Source organism: Microtus oregoni, unplaced genomic scaffold (genome assembly GCF_018167655.1).
Source record: "Microtus oregoni isolate MIOR12 unplaced genomic scaffold, Mior012 000055F_ref0000237, whole genome shotgun sequence".
In the NCBI taxonomy this organism is placed as follows: Eukaryota; Metazoa; Chordata; class Mammalia; order Rodentia; family Cricetidae; genus Microtus; species Microtus oregoni.
In genome coordinates this window covers 1,588,409-1,614,614 of record NW_024543831.1, presented here as the reverse complement: position 1 = coordinate 1,614,614, position 26,206 = coordinate 1,588,409, and the positions used below count along the sequence as shown (strand labels likewise).

General features: G+C 44.2%; 1 protein-coding gene across 6 annotated transcripts in view; it reads left to right on the top strand.

Moving 5' to 3' along the window:
- Positions 1 to 26,206, top strand: part of Kmt2a (lysine methyltransferase 2A) — an 84,495-nt gene that overhangs the window by 52,680 nt on the left and 5,609 nt on the right. For 4 of the 6 annotated variants that reach the window (XM_041638469.1, XM_041638466.1, XM_041638468.1 and 1 more), the window contains exons 18-35: positions 103 to 176; positions 976 to 1,169; positions 1,388 to 1,494; positions 3,197 to 3,334; positions 4,956 to 5,114; positions 6,098 to 6,215; positions 6,323 to 6,401; positions 7,505 to 7,665; positions 8,040 to 8,222; positions 8,391 to 12,636; positions 13,132 to 13,212; positions 15,204 to 15,265; positions 18,829 to 18,999; positions 20,966 to 21,040; positions 23,544 to 23,718; positions 24,083 to 24,190; positions 25,208 to 25,291; positions 25,904 to 26,033. In XM_041638469.1, coding sequence (XP_041494403.1) covers positions 103 to 176; positions 976 to 1,169; positions 1,388 to 1,494; positions 3,197 to 3,334; positions 4,956 to 5,114; positions 6,098 to 6,215; positions 6,323 to 6,401; positions 7,505 to 7,665; positions 8,040 to 8,222; positions 8,391 to 12,636; positions 13,132 to 13,212; positions 15,204 to 15,265; positions 18,829 to 18,999; positions 20,966 to 21,040; positions 23,544 to 23,718; positions 24,083 to 24,190; positions 25,208 to 25,291; positions 25,904 to 26,033 — 6,345 coding nt within the window. The remainder of the gene's footprint in view (positions 1 to 102; positions 177 to 975; positions 1,170 to 1,387; positions 1,495 to 3,196; positions 3,335 to 4,955; positions 5,115 to 6,097; positions 6,216 to 6,322; positions 6,402 to 7,504; positions 7,666 to 8,039; positions 8,223 to 8,390; positions 12,637 to 13,131; positions 13,213 to 15,203; positions 15,266 to 18,828; positions 19,000 to 20,965; positions 21,041 to 23,543; positions 23,719 to 24,082; positions 24,191 to 25,207; positions 25,292 to 25,903; positions 26,034 to 26,206) is intronic. The other 2 variants (XM_041638472.1, XM_041638470.1) reach the window with 2 other exon arrangements.

The window sequence follows — 26,206 nt, the reverse complement described above, 5'->3', positions numbered from 1 at the left end:
CCTGAAATTATCCTCAGATAGACTGAGACACTGGTCTGGGGTTTGTTTTTATTTGGTTTCTACATGGATCTTCTCATTTGAATTCTGTTTGTTTTCTTTTAGCAAATGGAGCGGGTTTTTCCATGGTTCAGTGTCAAAAAGTCCAGATTTTGGGAGCCAAATAAAGTATCAAACAAGTGAGTAACAGTACCTGACGGCAGATCAGACGTCTCGCGTGTAGACTGAGACTGACAAGAACCAGGTGTCTCATGTTTGCAGACTAGGGGTTTCTGAGATGTCTTCTGTGCTAGTTTGGAAATGACAATGTTGGTTGTGGGCTGGTGCTTTTTCCCTCACATTTGCGTCTATCTTATAGAAGACATAGTGTGACATTGCATGTGGACAGTATGTGCTGGAACCATGTTATTGATCTTAGTGTAAAATCTGTTTACTTAGTTCAAACTGCCTTTCCTTGCTTTTGATTCTTAATATGTAAACTTCAATTTTTATTCCAACAACCTATGTATTTATTTGTTTATTTGTTTAATGTAGCATTATCATTGTTTCTGGATATTTAACCAAAAGTTATGCATGCAGTCTTTCCCCTACTGCAATACTAAGTAGTGAACCTCATATATACTAGTCAAATATTCTACCACTGAGGTCAATCCCCAGCCATACAAGTCACACGAAAGATAGTTATTTAAGACGGGTGTGGTCATATTTACCCGCATTCCCTGCAGTTGGAAGACTAAAGCAGGAGGATTAGGAGTTCAAGGCCAGCCTGGATTAGATTGTGAGACCCTGTTCCAAACGAAATTAAATTTTTAAAGTGTTGAGTATAGTTAGGTGGTTTTCAAACTCTGAATTGTTCTTAAATTGTGTGCAGGGCTTATACATGGTCCAAGACCTGCTGATACCAAGAGTTGATTGTTTTGTATGGCGCTGGGCATGCCGTAGGCCCGTAGTAAATACTTGTCGATCGATTGTTTCCAGCAGTGGGATGTTACCCAACGCAGTGCTTCCACCTTCACTTGACCATAATTATGCTCAGTGGCAGGAGCGAGAGGAGAACAGCCACACTGAGCAGCCTCCTCTAATGAAGAAAATCATTCCAGCTCCCAAACCCAAAGGCCCTGGAGAACCAGACTCACCCACGCCTCTGCATCCTCCTACACCACCAATCTTGAGTAAGTCATCAAAATGAATAGACGTTACCTTCTCTTTCTAGATGCAAGTGATTGGCTTCGTGAATCTAAACTTAATGTACTGGATATCAGAAAGGAATTTCAGATAACACAACTATAAACACCTTATAAAAACGTTTATTTTATAGACTACTTAAGCTGAAGTCTCCTGTAAAAAAACAGTATTACTAATTTTAACGACATATCTTTGGGGTTCTAAGGTACTGATAGAAGTCGAGAAGACAGTCCAGAGCTGAATCCACCCCCGGGCATAGATGACAACAGGCAGTGTGCACTGTGTCTGATGTATGGTGATGACAGTGCTAATGTAAGTACATGGGATCCTGGTTAATAAAACCTAATGTGAACCGTGTGTGTGTGTGTGTGTGTTTCAAGACAGGCTTCCTCTGTGTAACAATCCTAGCATCTGCTTTGTAGACCAGGCTGACCTCAATCTCATAGAGATCCATCTGCCTCTGTCTCCCAAGTGCTAGGGTGAAAGGTGTGCACCACTATTCCTGGCTAAACCTTTTGTCCTTAGTACTTGATAACTGTATTTACTTATGAATTTATGGCAACTAGAGTTGTTTTTGTTTCTGTTTCCATTTTGAGACAGGGTCTTACCATGTTGTCCAGGCTGGTTAAGAATTTCTGATCCTCTTGCCTCAGACTCCTTAGTAGCTAGGATTATAGACAAGTAATACTGTGCTTAGCTTTAGAGATAACTTGTCTTTATATTTTAGATAGTTTTTAGATGTGTATGAAAGTCTTACCAGCATGTATGTATGCACACCACATGTGGAGTTTAGAAGAGGGTGTGGGATCCTTTGGAACTAGAGTTATAGATACTTGAGAGTCGTTGTGTGGGTGCTGGGAACTGAACCTAGGTTCTTTGCAACGCAACAACTGCTCTTCTCTCAACCAACTTCAGTCCTGGCGGTAGAGAGTTTTAAATAACTGCTGAGTTTCTTCAAAAGGTGATTTACCCTAAATGAACTTATTGATAACTAATCCTCAAAATATTTCATGAAGAATTAATCAAACTAAAGTTGAACATTATATATAGCCTGGGTTAATGTAATATAACTGAATGGTCCAGAGCCCCAGTTCTGACAGACTGCCTGAATTTATTCTGTGCCTTCCTGCCTACTAACTTTGGCAAGAGCTTAACCTCAGTGACCTTCAGTTACATCCTTAAAATGAAGATGATTATGTCTTTTTTAATTCTTACTTTTATTTTATGTGTATGGACACAGATGTATGTCTTTTCTTCATGCATGTCTGTGCATGCAGTGCCTGAGAAAAGGCATCAGATCCTCTGGAACTAGAGTTACAGATGTGTGTGAGATGCCATGTGGGTGCTAGAGTCAAACCAGGATTCTCTGTAAGAATAGAAAATGCTCTTAACTGTTGGACCATCTCTCCAGTCCCCAAGAAAATAATTCTTAACCTAGCATGGTTGTAAGGATTAAATGGAATAATGCATGTAAAATCTTTATTTAATGCCTTTCCATTGAGAACTTAAAGTGCATCATTTGGGGGAATGTGGGTCAGTAGTAGAATGTCTGCATGTGTGAAGCCCTACTTCAATCTTCAGTCCACAAGCACTTCGGGAGAAAAGTTTTGTGCAGTCTGAGAGAACTGGATTTTTTTTTTTCTAATCTGTAGCTTTGGAGCCTGTCCTAGAACTCACTCTGTAGACTAGGCTGGCCTCGGACTCACAGAGATCCGCCTGTTTCTGACTCCTGAGTGCTGGGACTAAAGGCATGCGCTACCACTACCCAGCTGAGAATTGAATTTAAAATATGTTTTTTAAGTAGTTTGCACACTTATATAAAGCTTTCATATATTGATCTTTTGCTTTCAATGGAATTACAAAATATTTTCATTTTATGAAAAAAGAATTAGAATATAGAAGAAACATTGAAAACTGGATTATGATTCAATCTCTAAAGAATTATAGTTGCTTTCTTGAGGTGTCTTGTCTGAGATAAAGTTAATATGAACTTCTTTGGTATTATGTTCTTTAGGATGCTGGCCGCCTGCTCTACATCGGCCAAAATGAGTGGACACATGTGAACTGTGCTTTGTGGTCAGCAGAAGTGTTTGAAGATGATGATGGATCACTAAAGAATGTACATATGGCTGTGATCAGGGGCAAGCAGCTGGTAAGAACTTAGTATGTACATTTATAAAGTGGACTCAGTGTTCTGGGCACGAATACAGCCTCCCTCATTGACAGTGTTGTCAGTAGCTTGCCAGTAAGTGCTGGTGTGTGTTGCAGGTCTGATCCTTTGAAAAAGGAAACAAAAGAAACACAAAAACAGGACCCAGAGATACACTGACTGCTCTTCCAGGGGATCCAGGTTCAATTCCCAGCACCCACTTGGCAGCTCACAACTGTCTGTGGCTTCAGTTCCAGGGCATCTGACACCCTCGCACAGACATATATGCAGGCAGAACACAAATGCACATGAAATAAAAATAAATAAGTCATCAAAAACAAAAGCTTTTAAAAAGAAATAGAAAAACAAAGCATCATCTGACTTGAGCATCCTTCAAATATACGAGGAACATCAATTTCAGAAGCCCAGTTAAATCAGCGTTCTGAAGTTCCACAAGATAAACCCATGTATGTGCGTGAGAACAAAGGAAGATGGGAACTTGTCAAAGCAGCTGGGAGCAGTCACGTTTAGAAGCTAGAGTTTGATCATGAAAGGTTACCAGAAGGATCGTAGCCAATAGACAAATAACACATGAAAGGAGAATGTGTGGGTTGTGGGAAGAACAGACAAGAGGACACAGACTGTCTAATAGAGTAAAAGTGATGAGGGCTTAGAGAATGGAGTCTTTGAATCATAGAATAAGGTAGTTTAGCAGTGTCATCTAATACTGCAGAACTATGCTAGCTAGCTTTATGTCGGCTTGACACAGCTAGAGTTATCTGAAACGGAAATCTATTGAGGTTAATCACTAATTAGTGATTGATGAGGAGGGTCCAGCCCATTGCAGATGGTGTCATCCCTGGGCTGGTGATCCAGGGTTCTATAAGAAAGCCGAGCTGAGGCCTAGGCAGTGGTGGTACACACCTTTAATCCAAGCACTTGGGAGGTAGAGGCAGATAAATATCTTGAGTTTGAGGCCAGTCTGGTTTACAGAGAAGTCCCAGGACAGCAATGGTTACACAGAGAAAGCCTGTCTCAAAAATAATAATAATAACAACAACAGGAGGGAGGGAGGGAGGGAGGGAGGGAGGAAGGAAGGAAGGAAGGAAAAAGCAGGATGAGTAAGCTAGTAAGCAGTACCCCTCCATTGCCTTGGTATCAGTTCCTGCCCTGTTTGAGCTCCTGCCCTCACTGCTTTTGATGATGAACTGTTACATGGCACTGTGACTGAAATAAACCCTTTCTTCCCCAAGCTGTTTTTGGTCATGAGGTTTCATCATAGTGATAGTAACCCTAAGGCAACTAGTTTCTTACTAGTAAAATTTTAGTAAACACTGAGTTGCTTTGAGATGTAACAACTTTCTTGCAAGTGTATGTTTTTTGACATTGATCTTTGTAGTTTCAAGTCTAATAAACCCACTATGCATTCTCGGAATAACTTATTTCAGTTCAAAGTGTAAATACAATTTAAGTGTTTAAATTTCCTTGTTACTACTTTGTGGTTCATATTGTTTCCCCTGTAGCTTAGCAGACTAACAAGAAAGTGTACATGGGATGCTCAGAAGGGGCAAACGTCTTAAAATGCCTGCCTGTCTAAATAGGACTGTTCTTTCTGGACTTGTAGAGATGTGAATTCTGCCAAAAGCCAGGAGCCACCGTGGGTTGCTGTCTCACATCCTGCACCAGCAACTACCATTTCATGTGTTCCCGAGCCAAGAACTGTGTCTTTCTGGATGATAAAAAAGTGTATTGTCAACGGCATCGGGACTTGATCAAAGGCGAGGTGAGAAGCTCAGCTGTTTAGTTGCTTCTGTTGTAGCTGTTAATAACAGGCTTTATTATCTCAGAGCAGACTTACACATTCACAGTAAAATTAGCAAAGGGAAGAGATTTCCTGGCCCCGCCTCACACTTCCATAGCCTCTCCCACCAGAGTGGTCTATTTGTTACAGTTGGATGGGTCTATATCAGTACACATTTCACACAGTTATCATTTATGTTAGGGTTCATTCTTGATGTTGTACACCGTATGGGTTTGTACAAATATCTTATAATGTGTATTCACCATTGTAGTTTGTATATTTTTATTTTCCTATAAATCCGGTATATTCTGCCTGTTTTTCTGACTTTTCCCCCTAAAAACCACTGATCTTTTACTAATATCCAATTTGCTGACTAGTTGTTTTAACTTACCATCCATGGCAGTTTCCACTGGCAGAGTCCTTATGGTTGGTACCGTGTAGTTTCCGCTGGCAGAGTCCTTATGGTTGGTACCGTGTAGTTTCCGCTGGCAGAGTCCTTATGGTTGGTACCGTGTAGTTTCCGCTGGCAGAGTCCTTATGGTTGGTACCGTGTAGTTTCCGCTGGCAGAGTCCTTATGGTTGGTACCGTGTAGTTTCCGCTGGCAGAGTCCTTATGGTTGGTACCGTGTAGTTTCCGCTGGCAGAGTCCTTATGGTTGGTACCGTGTAGTTTGTAGCATTTCTGCTCTGACTTTTGCTTGACAATAAGTGTTGAAGATTCCTCCTCACCTTCTGAATTCTCTATACATTTAAGAGGGAAATAGTGAAAAACAACAAGGTGATCAACTCAGTTTTGCCTTTCTTGGCTATCCCAAGGAAATCATCTCTTACGAGAAATGCAGAGGGCGGTAGTAAAAAGAAGGGTGATTTGGAGATAGGTTCTCTGCTTTGCTTCCAGGAATTGGGACTCTGAATATAACACATAAAGGGACAGTCCATTAACAACCGCATTGGGTTTCATTTAAGGTGGTTCCTGAGAACGGATTTGAAGTTTTTAGAAGAGTGTTTGTGGATTTTGAAGGAATCAGCTTGCGGAGGAAGTTCCTCAATGGCTTGGAACCAGAAAACATTCACATGATGATTGGTATGACCCAGGCCTTCGTTAATGGGGAAGACTGGTTTATCATTTGTGCGTTTTGTGGTCCTTGGTTACAAAATAATTCTCTTCGTGGTTTCTTTTTCCTTGGTTAGGCTCGATGACGATCGACTGTTTGGGGATTTTGAATGACCTCTCTGACTGTGAAGATAAGCTCTTTCCTATTGGATACCAGTAAGTCCAGTAGCCCAGTAGCATGGCTCCCAGAAAGCGTGGGGTCATTAAATGTGGAGGTATACTTGGTAGCTGCCTTTCGCTAAACCCACCACCCACCAGTTCTCACAGGCTGTCTTAAAACTCATGATCTTTCCTCATGCATTACCCTGCTCAGCTGAAAGATCATGAATTTAGCCTAGGCTACATACTGAAACCCTGTCTCAAAGCAAACAACTTATAATCTTTTGTGTTGATTAAATTATTTGACAAGCTGACAGTAAATGATCAAGATACCCTTCCTAGAGCCAGTCGGTGTTGTGTACACCTTTAACACAGGCACTTGGAAGAGAAGCTGAGGCAGGTGGATCTCTGTGAGTTCCAGGCCAGTTAGGGTCATGGGGAGATCCTATCTCAAAAAAAAAAAAAAGGAAGGAAGGAATCTCTTCTACGTCCTCGTCCCTCTTCAGAACCTGATTTTACAACACATCTTCTAATTCTGCATTCCAGCTCTCTTAACACAGCCTGTCCTTGTGTTTAGCTGGTAGATGTTTGCACAGACAAGACTCCATTAGCAGTCCCCAGAGTCAAAGCAGTTGTATTTCCTTTGTTTTGTTGAACTTACTGACAAAGAAGGTGCCTCAGGTTTAACATTTTTTTAGGGTCTTAAGTTATGTGCAATGGAAGGCACTAATGTTTTTCTTTTTCAGTACCTGAGAATATTTTACTATTTCTGGTAATTTAAAAAAAAAAAAGTCATACAACTTCCTGAGAACCTAAGACACATTAAGGACTTCTCAAAGTTTAACACCACCATACTGGAATAATAATCTCTATTAAGAACCTAAGAAATGGGACTGGAGAGATGGCTGTTCAATTCCCAGTAATCATGTTGTGGCTCACAACCATCTGCAATGAGATTTGGTGCCCTCTTCTGGCCTGCAGGCATACATGCAGATAGCAGAACACTGTATACTAATAAATAAATATTTAAAAAAAAAAAAAAAGAAGAGGAAGAGAACCTAAGAAATAAAGCTATGTTCTCTGCATTGCGACCAGAGAATCCACGGTGGGGAGGAATTTGGGAATGTCCTCCACTTGTGTTTTCCCCTTGTGTTTGCCAGGTGTTCTCGGGTGTACTGGAGCACCACAGATGCTCGCAAGCGCTGTGTGTACACATGCAAGATTGTGGAGTGCCGCCCACCTGTTGTAGAGCCAGACATCAATAGCACGGTGGAACATGATGACAATAGGACCATTGCCCATAGCCCATCCTCGTTTATAGGTTGGTTTTAATCCAAATGGGACTTGAATTCAAGTTTTTTGACTATGCACTGTGATTGGAAAATGGGGGAAAATTTAATTCAGAACACCACTTGTTTTTCTAGTTTGGCATTTATGTAATAGCACTGTGTGTGTGCCAGTCTGTGTGTGCCTGTGTATGGGATGTGCCATGGGATGTTCGAGGGGTTGGAAGACAGCTTGTGAAGTTGGTTCCCTCCCTCCGCTGTGGGTTCCAGGGACTGGACTCAGATCATCGAGCTTGAGCACTCACCCATTGCAACTTGCCGCCCTCATAGCTAGGGGTTTGATATTAGTTCACCTGTTGGGAACTTGAACTGCCCTCTTTCAGTTGCAAGTTTTTATTTCCTTTCACAGAAACTTCATGTAAGGACAGTCAAAGTACAGCTGCAATTCTAAGTCCTCCATCACCAGACCGACCTCATTCACAGACCTCGAGCTCCTGCTATTATCATGTCATCTCAAAGGTCCCTAGGATTCGAACACCCAGCTACTCCCCTACACAGAGGTCTCCTGGCTGCCGGCCGTTGCCTTCTGCAGGTAAAGGATGTCCCTGACCCAATTGACCATTCTCCTAGGTAATTTACCTTTGGGACTTTCACCAACCAAAGGTTGCCTATAAACAGGTGTGTCCACATGGTTGAAACTAGTGACGATACATTTGTTCTGTCCTTGATCCACTTTCTTACTTTTTTCTCCTTTGTTCAGGAAATCCCACCCCAACCACTCATGAAATCGTCACAGTAGGCGATCCTTTACTCTCCTCTGGTCTTCGGAGCATTGGCTCCAGGCGACATAGTACTTCTTCCTTGTCACCCCTGCGGTCCAAGCTCCGGATAATGTCTCCGATGAGAACTGGGAGTGTGTACTCCAGGAATAGTGTTTCCTCAGTCTCCACCCTTGGTACTGCTACAGATCCCGAGTCAAGTGCCAAAGCAACTGATCGCGTCGGAGGGCCATTGAATTCAAGTTCTAATCTTGGGCACAGCACTCCCACCTCTTCAGGATCACAAAGGACAATGGTACCTGGAGGCTCCAAAACTAGTCATTTAGATGGATCTTCATCCTCAGAAGTAAAGCGTTCTAGTACTTCAGATTTGACACCCAAGGGCTCTTCATTAAAGGGAGAAAAAACCAGAACTCTGAGTTCCAAGAGCTCAGATGGATCTGCACATAACACAGGTTACTCTGGGATTCCTAAACTGGTTCCACAGGTCCATAACGCCACTGCAGGAGAGTTAAGCATTAGTAAAATGGGCACTTTTGCTGACCCCTCTTCAGTGCCCTTTTCTTCTAAAGAGACTCTCTCCTATCCACAACTCCACGTGAGGGGACAAAGGAATGATCGAGACCAGCACACAGATTCTTCCCAGTCAGCAAAGCCTTCTCCAAATGAAGACAGTGAAATCAAAACCTTGAAGCTTTCTGGTGTGGGCCACAGGCCATCCATTCTTCATGAACATGTAGGGTCCAGTTCTAGAGACAGGAGACAGAAAGGGAAAAAGTCTTCTAAAGAGACTTGCAAAGAGAAGCATTCCAGTAAATCATCTTTGGAACCTGGTCAGATTACGACTGGTGAGGAAGGAAACCTGAAGCCAGGGTTTGTTGATGAGGTCTTGACTCCTGGGTTTCTGGGGCAACGGCCATGTAATAATGTTTCATCTGATAAGATTGGGGATAAAGTTCTTCCTATTTCAGGAGTCCCTAAAGGTCAATCCACACAAGTAGAAGGGTCTTCCAAGGAGTTACAGGCACCCCGGAAGTGCTCAGTCAAAGTGACACCTCTGAAAATGGAGAGTGAGAATCAATCTAAAAATACCCCAAAAGAAGGTGGCCCTGGCTCCCCTGCACAAATAGAACCAGCATGTCCAGCAGAGCCAGTTTCCGCTTCCAGAAGTCCAGGAGCTAGCCCAGGTGTTCAGCCGAGCCCCAACAATACCTCATCCCAAGACCCTCAAAATAACAACTATCAGAATCTTCCAGAACAGGACAGAAACCTCATGATTCCAGATGGCCCCAAGCCTCAGGAGGATGGCTCTTTTAAGAGGCGGTACCCCCGCCGCAGTGCCCGTGCAAGGTCTAATATGTTCTTTGGGCTCACCCCACTCTATGGAGTAAGGTCTTACGGTGAAGAAGACATTCCATTCTACAGCACTTCTACTGGGAAAAAGCGAGGAAAGCGGTCAGCAGAAGGACAGGTGGATGGGGCCGATGACTTGAGCACTTCTGATGAAGACGACTTATACTATTACAACTTCACCAGAACGGTGATTTCTTCTGGTGGAGAGGAGCGGCTGTCATCCCATAATTTATTTCGAGAGGAGGAACAATGTGATCTGCCAAAAATTTCACAGTTGGACGGTGTTGATGATGGGACAGAGAGTGATACTAGTGTCACTGCCACAGCCAGGAAAAGCAGCCAGATTCCAAAAAGAAACGGTAAAGAAAATGGAACAGAAAACATAAAGATTGATCGACCTGAAGATGCTGGCGACAAAGAGCATGTCATTAAGAGTGCTGTTGGCCATAAAAACGAGCCAAAGCTGGATAACTGCCACTCCGGAGCCAGAGTGAAAGCCCAGGGCCAGGACTCCCTGGAAGCTCAGTTCACCTCCTTGGAATCAAGCCGCAGAGTCCACATGAGCACCCCCTCAGACAAAAACTTACTGGACACCTACAACACTGAGCTCCTCAAGTCTGACTCTGACAATAACAACAGTGATGATTGTGGGAACATCCTGCCTTCAGACATCATGGACTTTGTACTAAAGAACACTCCGTCCATGCAGGCTCTGGGTGAGAGCCCAGAGTCATCGTCTTCTGAACTCTTGACTCTTGGTGAAGGGCTGGGGCTTGACAGTAATCGGGAAAAGGACATGGGTCTTTTTGAAGTATTTTCTCAGCAGCTGCCGGCGACAGAGCCTGTGGACAGTAGTGTCTCCTCTTCCATCTCAGCAGAGGAGCAGTTTGAGCTGCCTCTTGAGCTGCCGTCTGACCTCTCTGTCCTGACCACCTGCAGTCCTACCGTCCCCAGCCAGAATCCCAGTAGATTGGCTGTCATCTCAGATTCAGGGGAGAAGCGAGTGACTATGACAGAAAAGTCTGTATCCTCCACCGAGGGTGACCCAGCATTGCTGAGTCCGGGAGTAGACCCTGCTCCTGAAGGCCACATGACTCCTGATCATTTCATCCAAGGACACATGGATGCAGATCACATCTCCAGCCCTCCCTGTGGTTCAGTGGAACAAGGTCATGGCAACAATCAGGATTTAACTAGAAACAGTAGCACCCCTGGCCTTCAGGTACCTGTTTCCCCTACTGTTCCCATCCAGAACCAGAAGTATGTGCCCAATTCTACTGATAGCCCCGGCCCATCTCAGATCTCTAATGCAGCTGTCCAGACCACTCCACCCCACCTGAAACCAGCCACTGAGAAACTCATTGTCGTTAACCAGAACATGCAGCCACTTTATGTTCTCCAAACTCTTCCAAATGGAGTAACCCAAAAAATCCAATTGACCTCTCCTGTTAGTTCTGCACCCAGTGTGATGGAGACAAATACTTCGGTATTGGGGCCCATGGGAAGTGGGCTCACCCTAACCGCAGGACTAAATCCAAGCTTGCCACCTTCTCAGTCTCTGTTCCCTCCTGCTAGCAAAGGACTGCTCTCCATGCCTCATCACCAGCACTTACATTCCTTCCCTGCGGCTGCTCAGAGTAGTTTCCCACCCAACATCAGCAGTCCTCCTTCAGGCCTGCTTATTGGGGTTCAGCCTCCTCCAGATCCCCAACTCTTGGGTTCAGAAGCCAACCAGAGGACAGACCTCACTACCACAGTAGCCACTCCATCCTCTGGACTCAAGAAAAGACCCATATCTCGTCTACACACTCGAAAGAATAAAAAGCTTGCTCCCTCTAGTGCCCCTTCAAACATTGCCCCTCCTGATGTGGTTTCTAACATGACACTGATTAACTTCACCCCCTCCCAGCTTTCAAACCACCCCAATCTGTTAGATTTGGGGTCACTTAACACTTCATCTCACCGAACTGTCCCCAACATCATAAAAAGATCTAAATCTGGCATCATGTATTTTGAACAGGCACCCCTGTTACCACCACAGAGTGTGGGCGGAACCGCTGCCACAGTGGCGGGCACATCAACGATAAGCCAGGATACTAGCCACCTCACATCTGGGCCCGTGTCTGCCTTGGCATCTGGTTCCTCCGTCTTGAATGTGGTATCCATGCAAACTACAACAACCCCTACAAGTAGTACATCAGTTCCAGGACATGTCACCCTAACCAACCAGAGGTTGCTTGGGACCCCAGACATTGGCTCAATAAGCAATCTTCTAATCAAAGCCAGCCAGCAGAGCCTGGGCATTCAGGACCAACCTCTGACTTTACCACCAAGTTCAGGAATGTTCCCACAACTGGGAACATCACAGACTCCTGCTGTTGCAATGACAGCAGCATCTAGCATCTGTGTGCTCCCCTCACCTCAGACTACGGGCATGACAGCTGCATCCCCTTCTGGGGAGGCCGAAGAACACTATAAGCTGCAGCAAGTGAACCAGCTCCTAGCTGGCAAAACCAGCATCCTCTCTTCACAGCGGGAGCGGGATCCTGACTCTGCTTCAGGGACCCAGCCATCCAACTTCACCCAGACAGCAGACACTCCTAATGGTGTGAAGCTAGAGCAGAACAAGGCTTTACCCTCAGCCAAGCAAGCCAGCTCCACCTCTCCGGGGAGCTCCCCATCCTCTGGACAGCAGTCAGCAAGTTCCTCAGTGCCAGGTCCCACTAAACCAAAACCAAAAGTCAAAAGGATTCAGCTGCCCCTAGACAAAGGGAATGGCAAGAAGCACAAAGTTTCCCATTTGCGGTCCAGTTCTTCTGAAGCACACATTCCAGACCAAGAAGCCAAGCCGGTGCCCCAGCCCTCAGCCACACGGTGAGTGATAGGCAGGCTAATTCTGCTGCAGCTGTGGGGTTCTGTGCTCTGGGTGTGACGCTGCTCACTTGGTCCTAGGGAGTTCCTTTCTTCATCTGGGCCTTTGGTAGTGATGGGTGGAGCAGAAACCAGCTCCTCTGTGAATGGTTTGACTGAGAGCCACGGCTTTGATTGTCCTTTGCTTTGATCTTAGTCAGTGCTGCTATTTGTTCCTGTTTCTGTTTTCCTGAGGTCTGGGGATGCAGGAGAATGATAGTCTTCTCTGATGGGCAAGGACTCCTGCTGCGCAGTCTCCTGAAGCCCTCTCTTTCTTAAAAAACTCATTGTTGGAAGTATAACATATAAAGTATGGAGGAGACTTCCCTGTCCCTAGACGGTCCTTGTGCCCTCTTCCTAGCTTTGTGACCTTAGTTCCTGTTGCCGGCTTGTGAACTTTATCTGTCCAATGCATATTTGCTGATGGTTTCTTGAAAAGATACACCGATTCTGTTATAGGACGCCTAGAACCGACAGGGAGCAGCAGGATGCAGCTGGTGTGGAACAGCCTTCACAGAAGGAGTGTGGGAAGCCTGTGGGGTGAGCTGCAGATCTCTCTTGTGTCCACCACGTGTAAAACAAGCTTCCTCCTGATTTGCACTGGGTTTGGTTTTGTTGACAGAAGAGTTCTTGACAGGCATCACATGGTATGGGTGTCTGTAATCCCAGTGCTGGGAGGCTGAGGCAGGCAGACCTCTATGAGTTTGAAGCCAGTCAAGGCCTCATAGTAAGACTTCCACCCCCCTCCCCCAAAAAAGGATCCTATTTTGTTTTAATAAAACTAAATGCAGACAGGCTTGTAAAACAAAAATGAAGTAGACTTTTTTTTTTTTTCGAGACAGGGTTTCTCTGTGGCTTTGGAGCCTGTCCTGGAACTAGCTCTGTAGACCAGGCTGGTCTCGAACTCACAGAGATCTGCCTGCCTCTGCCTCCCGAGTGCTGGGATTAAAGGCGTGCGCCACCATCGCCCGGCAGTAGACTATTTTTTTATCTTAGATTTGCAGTTATTATCTGTATGGTGTACATGCACTAGTGTAGTTGCAGTTATTATCTGTATGGTGTACATGCACTAGTGTAGTTGTAGTTATTATCTGTATGGTGTACATGCACTAGTGTAGTTGTAGTTATTATCTGTATGGTGTACATGCACTAGTGTAGTTGTAGTTATTATCTGTATGGTGTACATGCACTAGTGTAGTTGCAGTTATTATCTGTATGGTGTACATGCACTAGTGTAGCACATATGTAGAGGTCAGAGGACAACTTGACGCGAACATTTCACTCCTGCCTTTACACAGACTCTAAAGATCAAACTCAGGCTATCAGGCTTGCACAGCAAGTCATTTTACTCTCTGAGCCATCTTGCTGGCCCATCTACCACTACCCTTTTTTGCCTTTCTCTAAGCTAAAGTTATTTAAATGATTTCTGATGGCTCCTGTATGTCCTGCCCATTCCTCAGTCTCTTCCCTGGAAGTCCATTTGGTAATGGTTTGGTGTTTGGGGTTTTTTTAATTTTTTTATGATTTATTTATTTATTTTTGTTTTATGTACATTGGTATTTTGACTATATGTATGTTTGTATGAGGGTGTTAGATCCCCTGGAATTGGAGTTACACACAGTTGTGAGCTGCCATGTGGTTGCTGGGAATTGAACTTGGATCCTTTGGAAAAGCAGCCAGTGATATATATTAACCACTGAGCCATGTCTCCAGCCTAATGGTTTGATTTTATTCTGCAGATATGTGTGTGTGTGTACTCTTATGTAAGCATGTGTACATACTTTTATATTAAATGGATGCTGCTATACTTACTGTTCTTATTTTTTCACTTAATTGTTTTTGACATGTATCCATGCTATGTTCCAGTTGTTTCTCTGCCGCTTCCAGTGCTGTGTGTGCTCTACAGTATTAACTTAACTAGCTAACTTCATGCATATTAGTATGCACTTGGGCTACTTCAGGAGTTATTACATTTGAAAAGCTGAAAATAGGTGGTCTACTGGCTTCTGCAGCCTACTCATGGTTTTAGTTAAGCCAGCTGACTTACTTGAGTTATACAACACTGTCCTGACGAGCGTCTTTCCATTTTTATTACTATAACAATCTCAGAATCAGATGCTTACTGCCAATATTTGGGAAGAAGTCTTCTGAGCATGGTTTTAGGGCTGGAGAGATGACGAAGCACTTTCTGTTCTTACAGAGCATCCTCGTTTGCATCCAGTGCCTCTCCAGCTTCTGTGGGCACCCATATAGTCACGGCAAACACAATATACACAAAGAAAAATTTTAAAATTTGACCTAAAAACTTAGGATCTCCGGATCCCACAGTGGAAGGAGCTTTTCAACATCCAGGCATACATACTTCCCCCACCCTCAAGCACCGATAAACGAATTTTCCAGCACTTTATGCTCATTTTCTTAGCCACTGTTTAAATAGCTGACAGAGTACATGGCAGATCGTGAACAGTTTTATCTTTGAGTTGAAAACCAGCTGGCCTCGCCTCTCATGTCTGGTTTTATTTTTCTTTCAGACCAGTGGCTGCTCTTCCAGAAATTCAGGCAATCAATCCAGCAAGTGAGCAAGAAAATGCAGGTATGTTGGTTGGTTAAAATTCATGTGTGTTTTGTCTACTTCCCATAGCCAAGAGGATAACTATATGTTTTTCCTTGGGTTAACCTTCTTATTTAGCTTCTTTAGGTTCACCAATTGTAGACTCCGTGACCCTTATTTATTGCTAGAAACCGATTATGAGTGAGTACATCCCCTGTTCATCTTTTTGGGTCTGGGTTACCTCACTCAGGATAGTGTTTTCTATTTCCATCCATTTGCATGCAAAATTCGAGAAGTCATTGTTTTTTACCGCAACGTAGTACTCTAATGTGTATCTATTCCACACTTTCTTCATCCATTCTTCCATTGAAGGACATCTAGGTTGTTTCCAGGGTCTGGCTATTACAAATAATACTGCTCTGCAGGACAGGCTCCAAAGCCACAGAGAAACACTGTCTCAAAAAACCAAAAAAAAAAAAAAATAATAATAATACTGCTCTGAACATAGTTGAACAAATGCTTTTGTCATATGATAGGGCATCTCTTGGGTATATTCCCAAGAGTGGTATTGCTGGGTCTAGGGGTAGGTTGATCCCGAATTTCTTGAGAAACCGAAACACTGATTTCCAAAGTGGTTGCACAAGATTGCATTCCCACCAGTAATGGATGAGGGTTCCCCTTCCTCCACAGCCTCTCCAGCAAAGGCTATCATTGGTGTTTTTGATTTTAGCCATTCTGACAGGTGTAAGATGATATCTCAAAGTTGTTTTGATTTGCATTTCCCTGATTGCTAAGGAGGTTGAGCATGACCTTAAGTGTCTTTTGGCCATTTGAACTTCTTCTGTTGAGAATTCTCTGTTCAGTTCAGTGCCCCATTTTTTAATTGGGTTAATTAGCATTTTAAAGTCTAGTTTCTTGAGTTCTCTATATATTTTGGAGATCAGACCTTTGTCTGTTGTGGAGTTGGTGAAGATCTTCTCCCAGTCAGTAGGTTGCCTTTTTGTCTTAATGACAGTGTCCTTTGCTTTACAGAAGCTTCTCAGTTTTAGTAGGTCCCATTTATTCAATGTCCTTAATGTCTGTGCTGCTGGGGTTATACCTAGGAAGCGATCTCCTGTGCCCATCTGTTGTAGTGTACTTCCCACTTTCTCTTCTATCAGGTTCAGTGTGTTCAGACTGATATTGAGGTCTTTAATCCATTTGGACTTGAGTTTTGTGCATGGTGATAGATAAGGGTCTGAACATGGCGAGCAATGAGGGCTGATGAGAAGCCAAGGACAATGGCACGGGGTTTTGATCCTACTTCATCTTCTGGCTTTGTGGGAGCCTAGCCAGTTTGGATGTTCACCTTCCTAGACATGGACGGAGGAGGGAGGACCTTGGACTTTCCACAGGGCAGGGAACCCTGACTGCTCTTTGGACTGGAGAGGGAGGGGGAGAGGAGTGGGGGGAGGGGAAGAAGGGTGGGAGGAGGGGGAGGGAAATGGGAGGCTGGGAGGAGGCTGAAACTTTTTTTTCCCTTTCTTAATAAAATAAAAAAAAATTCACTTGTGTTAGCCACACATGGTGGCGCACACTTGTAACTCCAACACTTGAAAAGCTGAGATAGAATTGAGTTCAAGGCAAGCCTGTGCTGCAGAGTGGACTTGAGTGCAGCCTGTACTACATCATAAGTCCCAGCCTAAAAACGGAAGAATCGCTTGCATTATCTCCTGATATTCTAGATGGAGAGACACCAACCCAAGTCCCAAGAAGTTAAGTGATGATGTAAAACTCAGCCCTTTCTCCCAGCTTCCTTGATTGTGGTCTGTCATCACCTACCATAGGTGGATCATCTTGTTAAACTATCTCTAAGAACAGTGACATTTTCAGTAGCTGCAATAACCTTTGGTTATCTCTTGGGTTGTTTCTCATATCTGGATAGTAATTTAGGGTAAACTCCCTTCCAGAAACTGGAACCATCTCCCTTAGGTAGTTGGTATTTGATCCTAAAACCATGTGCACCTCACAGTACTTCCTGGCTTAGTGCCATTTGATCACTTTACAGTTAGCATGGTACGCACAGAGAACCCAAGCACTTGACACCAGAAGCAGAGGCAGGAAGGTTGTCATGAGTTTGAAAACAATCTGGGCTACATACTGAGGCCCAGGCTAAGCCTGGACCTCAGAGGTGAGTTCTTGTCTTAGAAAAACAGATTAAGTAACTAAACAATAATAAAAAAGTGACTTTCCAGCCAGGCGGTGGTGGCGCACACCTTTAATCCCAGCACTCGGGAGGCAGAGGCAGGTGGATCTCTGTGAGTTCGAGGCCAGCCTGGTCTACAAGAGCTAGTTCCAGGACAGGAACCAAAAGCTACGGAGAAACCCTGTCTCGAAAAATAAAAATAAAAAAATAAAAAAATGACTTTCCAGAAGAGAACGGCTTAGCCTTGATTTGGACTGTTACCAAGCCTGAGTCAAGCCTGAGTACTAATTCCAGGCAGGCGTGGTGACTGAGTTCAATCTCCAGAACCAGGCAGCTTCAGAGCCCATGTTTGTGTTAGTTGTATGGACCTGACTTTTACTTGGCCTGCCTCAGCTTCCCCGTATTTATTCATGTATTCATTCTTTCATTGCATTACGTTGAATGATGTCTCACTGTGTTGTCCTGGCTAGCCTCTTTACTTTCTAGGTAGCGCAGGTTAGCATTGGTCATCCTTCCTCCTCCCCACAACAGTAGGGTCATGGGCATGCACCACCACACCCAGCTCAGTTTTCTAACCTTTAAAAGGAGTCAAGATGGCTTATGATAACATACCTCTAAGCATAGCACTTGGGAAGCAAAAGCAGACTGATCTCTGTGAGTTTGAGGCCATCATGGTCTCCATAGCAAGCTCAGATCAGGCAGGGCTACACAGTAAAACCTTATCTCAAAAATGTGGGGGCGGTTAATAATAACACCTGTCTCAGTGGTGATTGTGAGGACTGCAGGAGGTAATCTGGGTGAAGTTCCTAGAAGAGTATCTGAGACATAACCAGTGGTTGAGATGTAGTAAAGGGAACTTTTGTTTGCTTTGGTTTGACTTGGCCTTGATCCTATTGAGAGCAGTTGTGTATGAAGAAAAAAAAAAAGATTACATTGTTATACCACAAGCTCTGCTACAAAAAAACAAAAACAAAAAAAAAACCACCTATTGAATAGCACACACACCCTCATCATTTTAGTACTTGGTAGCTGTGTCCCAGGGCAAGTTCCTTGCACCTCAGTGCTCTTACTGGTGAGGAGATACAGTATGTCCTCAGAAATGGGGTGATGCATGTAGAGCAAGGGTTCTCAACCTTCCTAACGCTGCAACCCTTTAGTACAGTTTCTCATCTTGTGGTGACCCCCAACATAAAAAAATGTTTTTGTTGCTACTTCATAACTCTAATTTTGTCACTATTGAGTCATAATATAAATATCTGTGTTTTCTGATGGTCTTAGGCTACCCCGGTGGAAGGGTGGTTTGACCCCCAAAGGGGTCATGACCTGCAGGTTGAGAACCACTGGAGTAGAGCTTTCTGCACATAGCACTCAATGCCCATTGGCTTAAGCAAATACTACGGCCCTTGTTTTCCCTTCTTAGAGCCGAAAGCAGTGGAAGAAGAAGAGAGCGGTTTCAGCTCACCACTGATGCTTTGGCTCCAGCAGGAACAAAAGAGGAAGGAAAACATCACTGAGAAAAAGCCCAAGAAAGGACTTGTTTTTGAAATTTCAAGTGACGATGGCTTTCAGATCTGTGCGGAAAGCATTGAAGGTGAGTGGCTTGAGTTAAGTCTGCTTCAATCAGGCCCTTGTTATGGTTGCTTCTCTGCACAAGAGGCATTTCTCTTGTTGATGAGGCAGCTGTCACTCTTGAGAGTTCAGGGCTGCCGTTACATGCACTCACATACTGAGCAGAGCTTCTCCCCAGCACTGCTGCCCTCCCCCAGCTGCGCTCCCACACAAGCTCCTGTGGTGTTCCTTGTTCTCTCCAGCTTGCCCCCCTGCAGTGATGCCCCTCCTCTTCCAGGTGTGCTCCCACAGTGTCCCTTCCTGTCTCCCCTGGTTACTGCCAGCGCTGCTTTTTCTGTCTGCTGCAGCAGAAAGCCCTGCGTGCAAATGCTATAGTCCTGTCTCACTCATTTAGCTCTGAGCTCTTCAGTGAAGGCTGGAATTTTACTGTCTTGTTCACTCTTAGCTTGTTAGGTGTTCATTAGTTGCTAGAGAACTAGTGAGGCCTCCTAGGCTGTAAGTACTAGGAACATTGAAAGAAATGAAAGATCACTGGGGTGAGTTAGGGCCAAAACCCTGGAAGATGACTAGAGCAGCAGTTAAGGGGAAGTGGAATTTGGATTAGCCGAAGAGGAATGCAGGGAGCTTTCCCCAGAGAGAATGTAATGATGTTAGAAAAACTGCGGTTTTGAGTAATTGTGAATGGGAAAATGCCTTTGAACAGTGAAAGGAAAATTGGAAGGTGAATTGGACACAAGTTTGAGAGAGAGCCCATAGTGACAAACCATGAGATCTTTGAATTTTTTTAATAGAATAAATAGCAGAAATTCATAAATTCATAAAGCTCAGTGTAGCAGCTCTTTACAAGACTGGCTTAAACTGGGTCTGTGCAACTTACCAGGGCGTTTTTCAGAATAAAATGAGCAAATAAGAAAGGGCTGGGGTACAGATCAGTATGCTAAATGCTTATCTAGCATGTGCAGAGCCTTCTTCGGTTTGATCCCCAACACCTCAAGGGGGAGAACGACACTGAGCTAGAGACACTGGGAGGCATGAAATTATTATTTATTAAGTGTATTGCTGTAGTAGAAATGCCAGGTAATAAAATCCACATTGGAAAAGAAAGGACGGAACGGTGGACAGACTTGGTGACTCCTTCGATATGAGGGTAGAGAGAAGAGTCAGAGATCCTCAGACCCGGATGTGGCAGTGCATACTCTCCTCACACCTGCTGTGGAGCCTGGGGCAGAGATGAGTGGAACCCAGGAGTTCCGTCAGAACCAGCCTAGGCAAATGCTGGGAGAAGAACAAATTTGAAAGTATGAGTTCTAAAAGTACAGTAATGAACATGTCTGTGTATGAAAATGTAACAAGGCTGAGAGTGAGCTGGCCTGGTGGGGCATACCTATAGTCCCAGCGCTCTGGAAGCTGAGCCTTGAAGATTGCACACATTCAAGGCTAGTCTGGGCAACCCAGTGAATTCCAAACTAGCCTACAGTACAAAACTGTCTCTATTAAAAAGAAAAGAAAATGGAATCGTAACGAATCCCATTCTTTCGTATATTAACTTTTGTTGTTGAGGCAAGGTCTCACTATTCACTAGCCTGGATCTCACTTTGTAGACCAGGCTGATCTCAGATTCACAGAGATCCACCAACTCCAGAGAGGTGAAATTAAAAGCAGACACCACCACACCCAGCTGCCACCACATCCATCCCTGTTTACTTTTTTTAAAATAATTTTAAGGTCAAGTATGACAATGCACCAGGGATAAGGATATTGGGAGTCAGAAGGTATGCGTATCCTCAGGCCCCTGGTAAAGGGAATTGCTGCGAACAGTGTGTTCCTGGCTGCTTCTCAGGTACTGAATTGAGACATGGAGAAAAACAACAGTGCTGACGTCAGGTGCAGTGTGATTCTCTACACCAGTGGCCATGCACACTGTTTGGCAGTAAGACATGTCAGCACAAATTCTTTCCTGCCTATGGTTTTCTTTTATTTCCTTTCAGATGCCTGGAAGTCACTGACAGATAAAGTCCAGGAAGCCCGATCCAATGCCCGTCTGAAGCAGCTCTCATTTGCAGGTAACGGGTGGTGCTGTTACTTTGCTACAGACTCCAAATGTTCTGGCAACTTGTTAGTATAAGCCACACAGTTGAATCTTAAAAAAAAAAAAAAATCAATAAAAAGTGTTTAAATAAAAGATAAAATAATTCCCAGCTTTAGGGTGTAAATACTAACTTTGTGTTTGGAATTGTATGTGATCCTAGTATAAGCAAACTCCTGAAATGGAGCTCTTATCCATAATAAACACTTTATTCTATATCTAATGGTAATACCAGAGTTTTTTACAGTACTAGGAATTGAACCTAGGACATCACACACACGTGGGCAAGTACTCCACACAGCCATATTCACAGGCCCTTAGTTGAAATAACATACCTAATAATAATGTGTAGAACATTAGCTGTTTGCTACTGTCAGGAAGAAACATGACATTGGTTAAGTGACTTGTTTCTTTTCTGTAAAGATACTTCCAGCCATCCATGCCAGCAGATTTATAGAAACGTTTTCATAAAATAAAGAGAAAATGTGAATGCTTCTACATCATGAGGCTGAGGAAAACCAAGCAGCCGTGAAGTGTACAGCACCCACAGTCACTGTAAGCCCAGGAGGGCTCTGTGTCTAAAATAATGTCGCTCCTTTCGAATTTGGTGCATATGAGCTCAGAACCAGGTGCTCTATTACCTGTAAACAAAAAGGAGATCGGACTTGGAGTTATAGAGTACAAAGTTCAAATCCCAGCACACCAGCTGTGTGACCTGGGCTGTGTTAAAGTCTATGACGCTAAGTTAGTTTTCTCTCTTTAACATGAAGCTTTTAATGGGCTGGGGTGTCACTCAAGTGACAGGGTGCTTACCTAGTTATATATCAAACTTAGTGAAAGGACTCTAGCCGACCCGGGCATGGCAAACATGGACCTGGTAGGCCTTGCCCTGCTCCCTTGTCCGCTCTCTCCTGTCTTATTCCCTGCTCTCTCTGCCTTGGTAAAAACCATGAAATTATATTCTTTTTTTTTTTTTTTTTTTTTTTTTTTTTTTTTTTTTTGGTTTTGGAGCCTGTCCTGGAACTAGTTCTTGCAGACCAGGCTGGTCTCGAACTCACAGAGATCCGCCTGCCTCTGCCTCCCGAGTGCTGGGATTAAAGGCGTGTGCGCCACCACCGCCCAGCATAAAATTATATTCTTAAAGCTAGTCCTAAGGTCTCTTTTTCCCTTATTTGGTCACTTCCTCCTTCTGAGACTTGACTATCAAGGTTCAGTTATCCAAGTATTGGAGTCCAGCAATCAGAGCCCCATTTTGACTGCCCTAATTAGCATGCCCAATTAAGATTAAACACCTCGCCGGGCGGTGGTGGCGCCTTTAATCCCAGCACTCGGGAGGCAGAGGCAGGCGGATCTCTGTGAGTTCGAGACCAGCCTGGTCTACAAGAGCTAGTTCCAGGACAGGCTCCAAAACCACAGAGAAACCCTGTCTCGAAAAACAAAAAAAAACAAAAAAACAAACAAAAAAAAAAAGATTAAACACCTCATCCTAACACAGGTTTCCCCTTCGCCTTTATAAACTGCCATTTGTCTGTGGGCCACATCTGTCTCCTCCCGCTCCAGACGCAGGTCTTTGTTGCTGCCCCCCATAATGAATACCTTCCCCACCCCTTGTTCTTTTACCTCTTCTCCCTTGTCTGGTATCTCTTGTCTTATTTCCTGCTCTTTGTCCCTTTGAGGAAAATAAATCTCATTTGTGCAGAGAACTTGGTCTTAAGGATCTTGAACTGATCCTGGTCCTTTCGTGATGGAGGAAGGTCATTGGCTAATAAAGGCACTGCCCTGGCCCATTTTATTGGTTAGGACATAGGTAGGTGGAGTAAACAGATCAAAATGCTGGGAGGAAGAGGAAGTGAGGTCAGAGACTCCACAGCTCTCTCGGGAGCAGACGCCTGAGAGAGATGTCATGCCCCGCTCCCGGCATGAAGCTCCGACCCAGGATGGACTAGGCTAGAATCTTCCCGGTAAGACCGGTTCGGTTCTCACAGATTATTAAAGATGGGTTAATCGGGATGTGAGAATTAGCCAGTAAGGGCTAGGGCTAAAGGGCCAAGCAGTAATTAAAAAAATACAGTGTCTGTGTAATTATTTTGGGCATAAGCTAGCCGGGCAGGCGGCCGGGGGTGCTAAAAACGCAGCCCTGCCGCCCTTATTACTTCACTTTCGCTTACCCCGCCCCCAACAATGACTGGTGATTCCTACATTGGGTGGCCATTATGAGCATGAAATAAAATGGCACATAGCCCTTTATACATGCAACACATAGAAAACAGGCCAGAGTTTGGTGAGAACAATTTGTGGTAAACATTCTAAATTTATCAGGCATTATTTCAGTAGCATTCTCATGCCAATTTCTAAATAGTTACAATGTCACCTACCAGAGTATTAGCCTTTGGCTGTTGCTCTCCAATGCAGCCTTTTGTTAATGTCACTCAGCTTCCTGTGGCTACACACTCACCACCCAGGTGCCTTTCATTCTTTAGGTGTGAACGGTTTGAGGATGCTCGGGATTCTCCATGATGCGGTTGTGTTCTTGATTGAGCAGCTGTCTGGTGCCAAGCACTGTCGGAATTACAAATTCCGTTTCCACAAACCAGAAGAGGCCAATGAACCCCCCTTGAACCCTCACGGCTCAGCCAGGGCTGAGGTCCACTTGAGGCAAGTTCCATTTTGTTTGGTTTGGGTTTTTGATATTCTCTTTATTTCTTTTTTCTTCTCTTTTTTGGTTTTTCGAGACAAATTTTTTGAGTGTAGTCCTAGCTGTCCTGGAACTTGCTCTGTAGACCAGGCTGACCTCAAACTCATAGAGATTGGTCTGCCTCTGCCTCTCAAGTGCTGGGATTAAAGGCGTGTGTCCACCACTACTGGGCCCATTTTGTTTTATGAGCATTTGCAGTCTTGGCTTTGTTATCTAATGACAGTTGTGTCCCACTGCCTTTAAGGTCTTCAGTATCAGTGGTGCCGTCCTCACTCCTTTACTAGAGCCTTTCTCTAAAAACAAACCTTAATCTTTTGGCTCCAGGAAGTCGGCATTTGACATGTTTAACTTCCTGGCTTCTAAACATCGGCAGCCTCCTGAGTACAACCCTAACGACGAGGAAGAGGAGGAGGTACAACTCAAGTCTGCTCGGTGAGTCATCATGGCCTGACTTGACACCCTGACTCCTGCCGCTCTTAGTTGAATAGGAGTTTTTGATGTAATATACATGAGACTACTGTTTCTTCTTGTGGCTCTAGAGGGAAAGAGCCACTAATACCTAGAAGTGTGTTAATAGTCATTGCAACTCCTCTCTTCAGCTGGGCACAGTGCTGCACACCTGTAATCCCAGCACTCAGGGGTTAAGCAAAAGCATCTCAGGTTTAAGATCATTCCCAGCTACATTCAGACTTGAGTTGAAAACCAGCCTGGCCTACATCAGACCCTGTTCCAAAAAACAAAACAAATAAAAAAACACAAAAGAAACTTCTGGTTTTCACCCGGAGTACTTTCTGATGGGATGGCAGTTTCTTGGGTGACACTTGGAAGACTGATATAGTTTACACTGGAGTAGCATTAGCTGACTGGTAACGAAAATAATATGAAGGAGCTGAAGAGATGGCTCAGTGGTTGGGAGCACTGACTGCTCTTCCAGAGGACTCGGGTTTAATTCCCAGCACCCACATGGCAGCTCACAACTGTCTGCAGCTCCAGTTCCAGTGGTTCTGACTCCCTTATACAGACATGCAGGCCAACACCAATGCACATAAAAATATTTTTTTTAAAAAATGTGAATATGAAATTTGAATAATTATAGGATGTATTTTTAATTAATAATCTATCCCAATAACTATTCATGTGATACTAGTCACGTTTAACCCCCAAGAGCTATGTATATATTACATTGTAGCCAGTCATCATGGGCACAGGCATATGGTTCCAGTACTCAGGAGGCTGAGGCAGGAGTGTTGCCTCAAGTTTGAGGCTAACCTGGGCCACAAGGACCTTGTCTCAAGAAAACCCAAAATGAACTCAGGTGTGGTGACTTTTGGGAGGCAGAGGCAGAAGAGCCTAAGGCTCTCCTGGCTGACACCGAGCAAGTGCCTGGCTCTGTAGGAGCTGAGTCCACCCTCAGAACACTGCATTCCTAACAGCATTCTTCTCTCCTAGGAGGGCAACAAGCATGGATCTCCCGATGCCCATGCGTTTCCGGCACTTAAAAAAGACTTCTAAGGAGGCGGTTGGTGTCTACAGGTAGGGTTGCGATTTTAGAATTTCAGAAAACTAGTGTTTTTCCAAATACAGTGGACCAAAATACCGAGTGGCCTCTCTCCTTCAGTCATTGAAGTTTTTAGTAGATTTATTGAGTCTGGTGAGCTGTAGCTGTTGGTGTTGATAGGAATTTAACTTTAGACTTCTGCCTCTTGTGAGCTACAGCATGGAGAAATCATTAATGCTTGGTAATTTACCAGTGCAATATAATACACACAAATGAAGTGGGGCCAGACCTCCCGCCCAAGTGTCTGTCTCTACTGGGAAACTAGCAGACTTTTTTCACCTATTCACACAATTAATTAATTTGAAATTTTGCATCTTGGTGTCTGGAGAGATGGCTCAACCATTAAGAACACTAGCTACTCTTGCAGAGGACCTATGTTTGGTTCCCAGCATCCACAGACTGATTCACAACCATTTGTAACTACAGTTCTAGAAAGTCCAGTGCCTTCTTCTGACTACCATAGGCAGCAGGCATGACATGGTACACATATGTACATACAAGCAAGATACTCATACACATAAAATCAATAAATGTAAAAAATTTGAAAGAGGAAATTTGTGTCTGGTTTTTTTGTGTCCATGGCCTAGGTCTCCCATCCACGGCCGGGGTCTTTTCTGTAAGAGAAACATCGATGCAGGTGAGATGGTGATTGAGTACGCTGGCAATGTCATCCGCTCCATCCAAACTGACAAGCGCGAGAAATACTATGACAGCAAGGTGAGTGCCGGGCTCGCTCCCTAGGTTCTCCTTTGCTGTAGAAAGAGGCTGTCAAATCTTAGCATGATTTCACGTACATCTCCATACTTTGTGATGAACCCATAAGTGTTCTAAACCCCTTTGTGGATTAGTAGATAAAGGTGCTCTGTGGATTCCAGGATTTAAAGTCCATG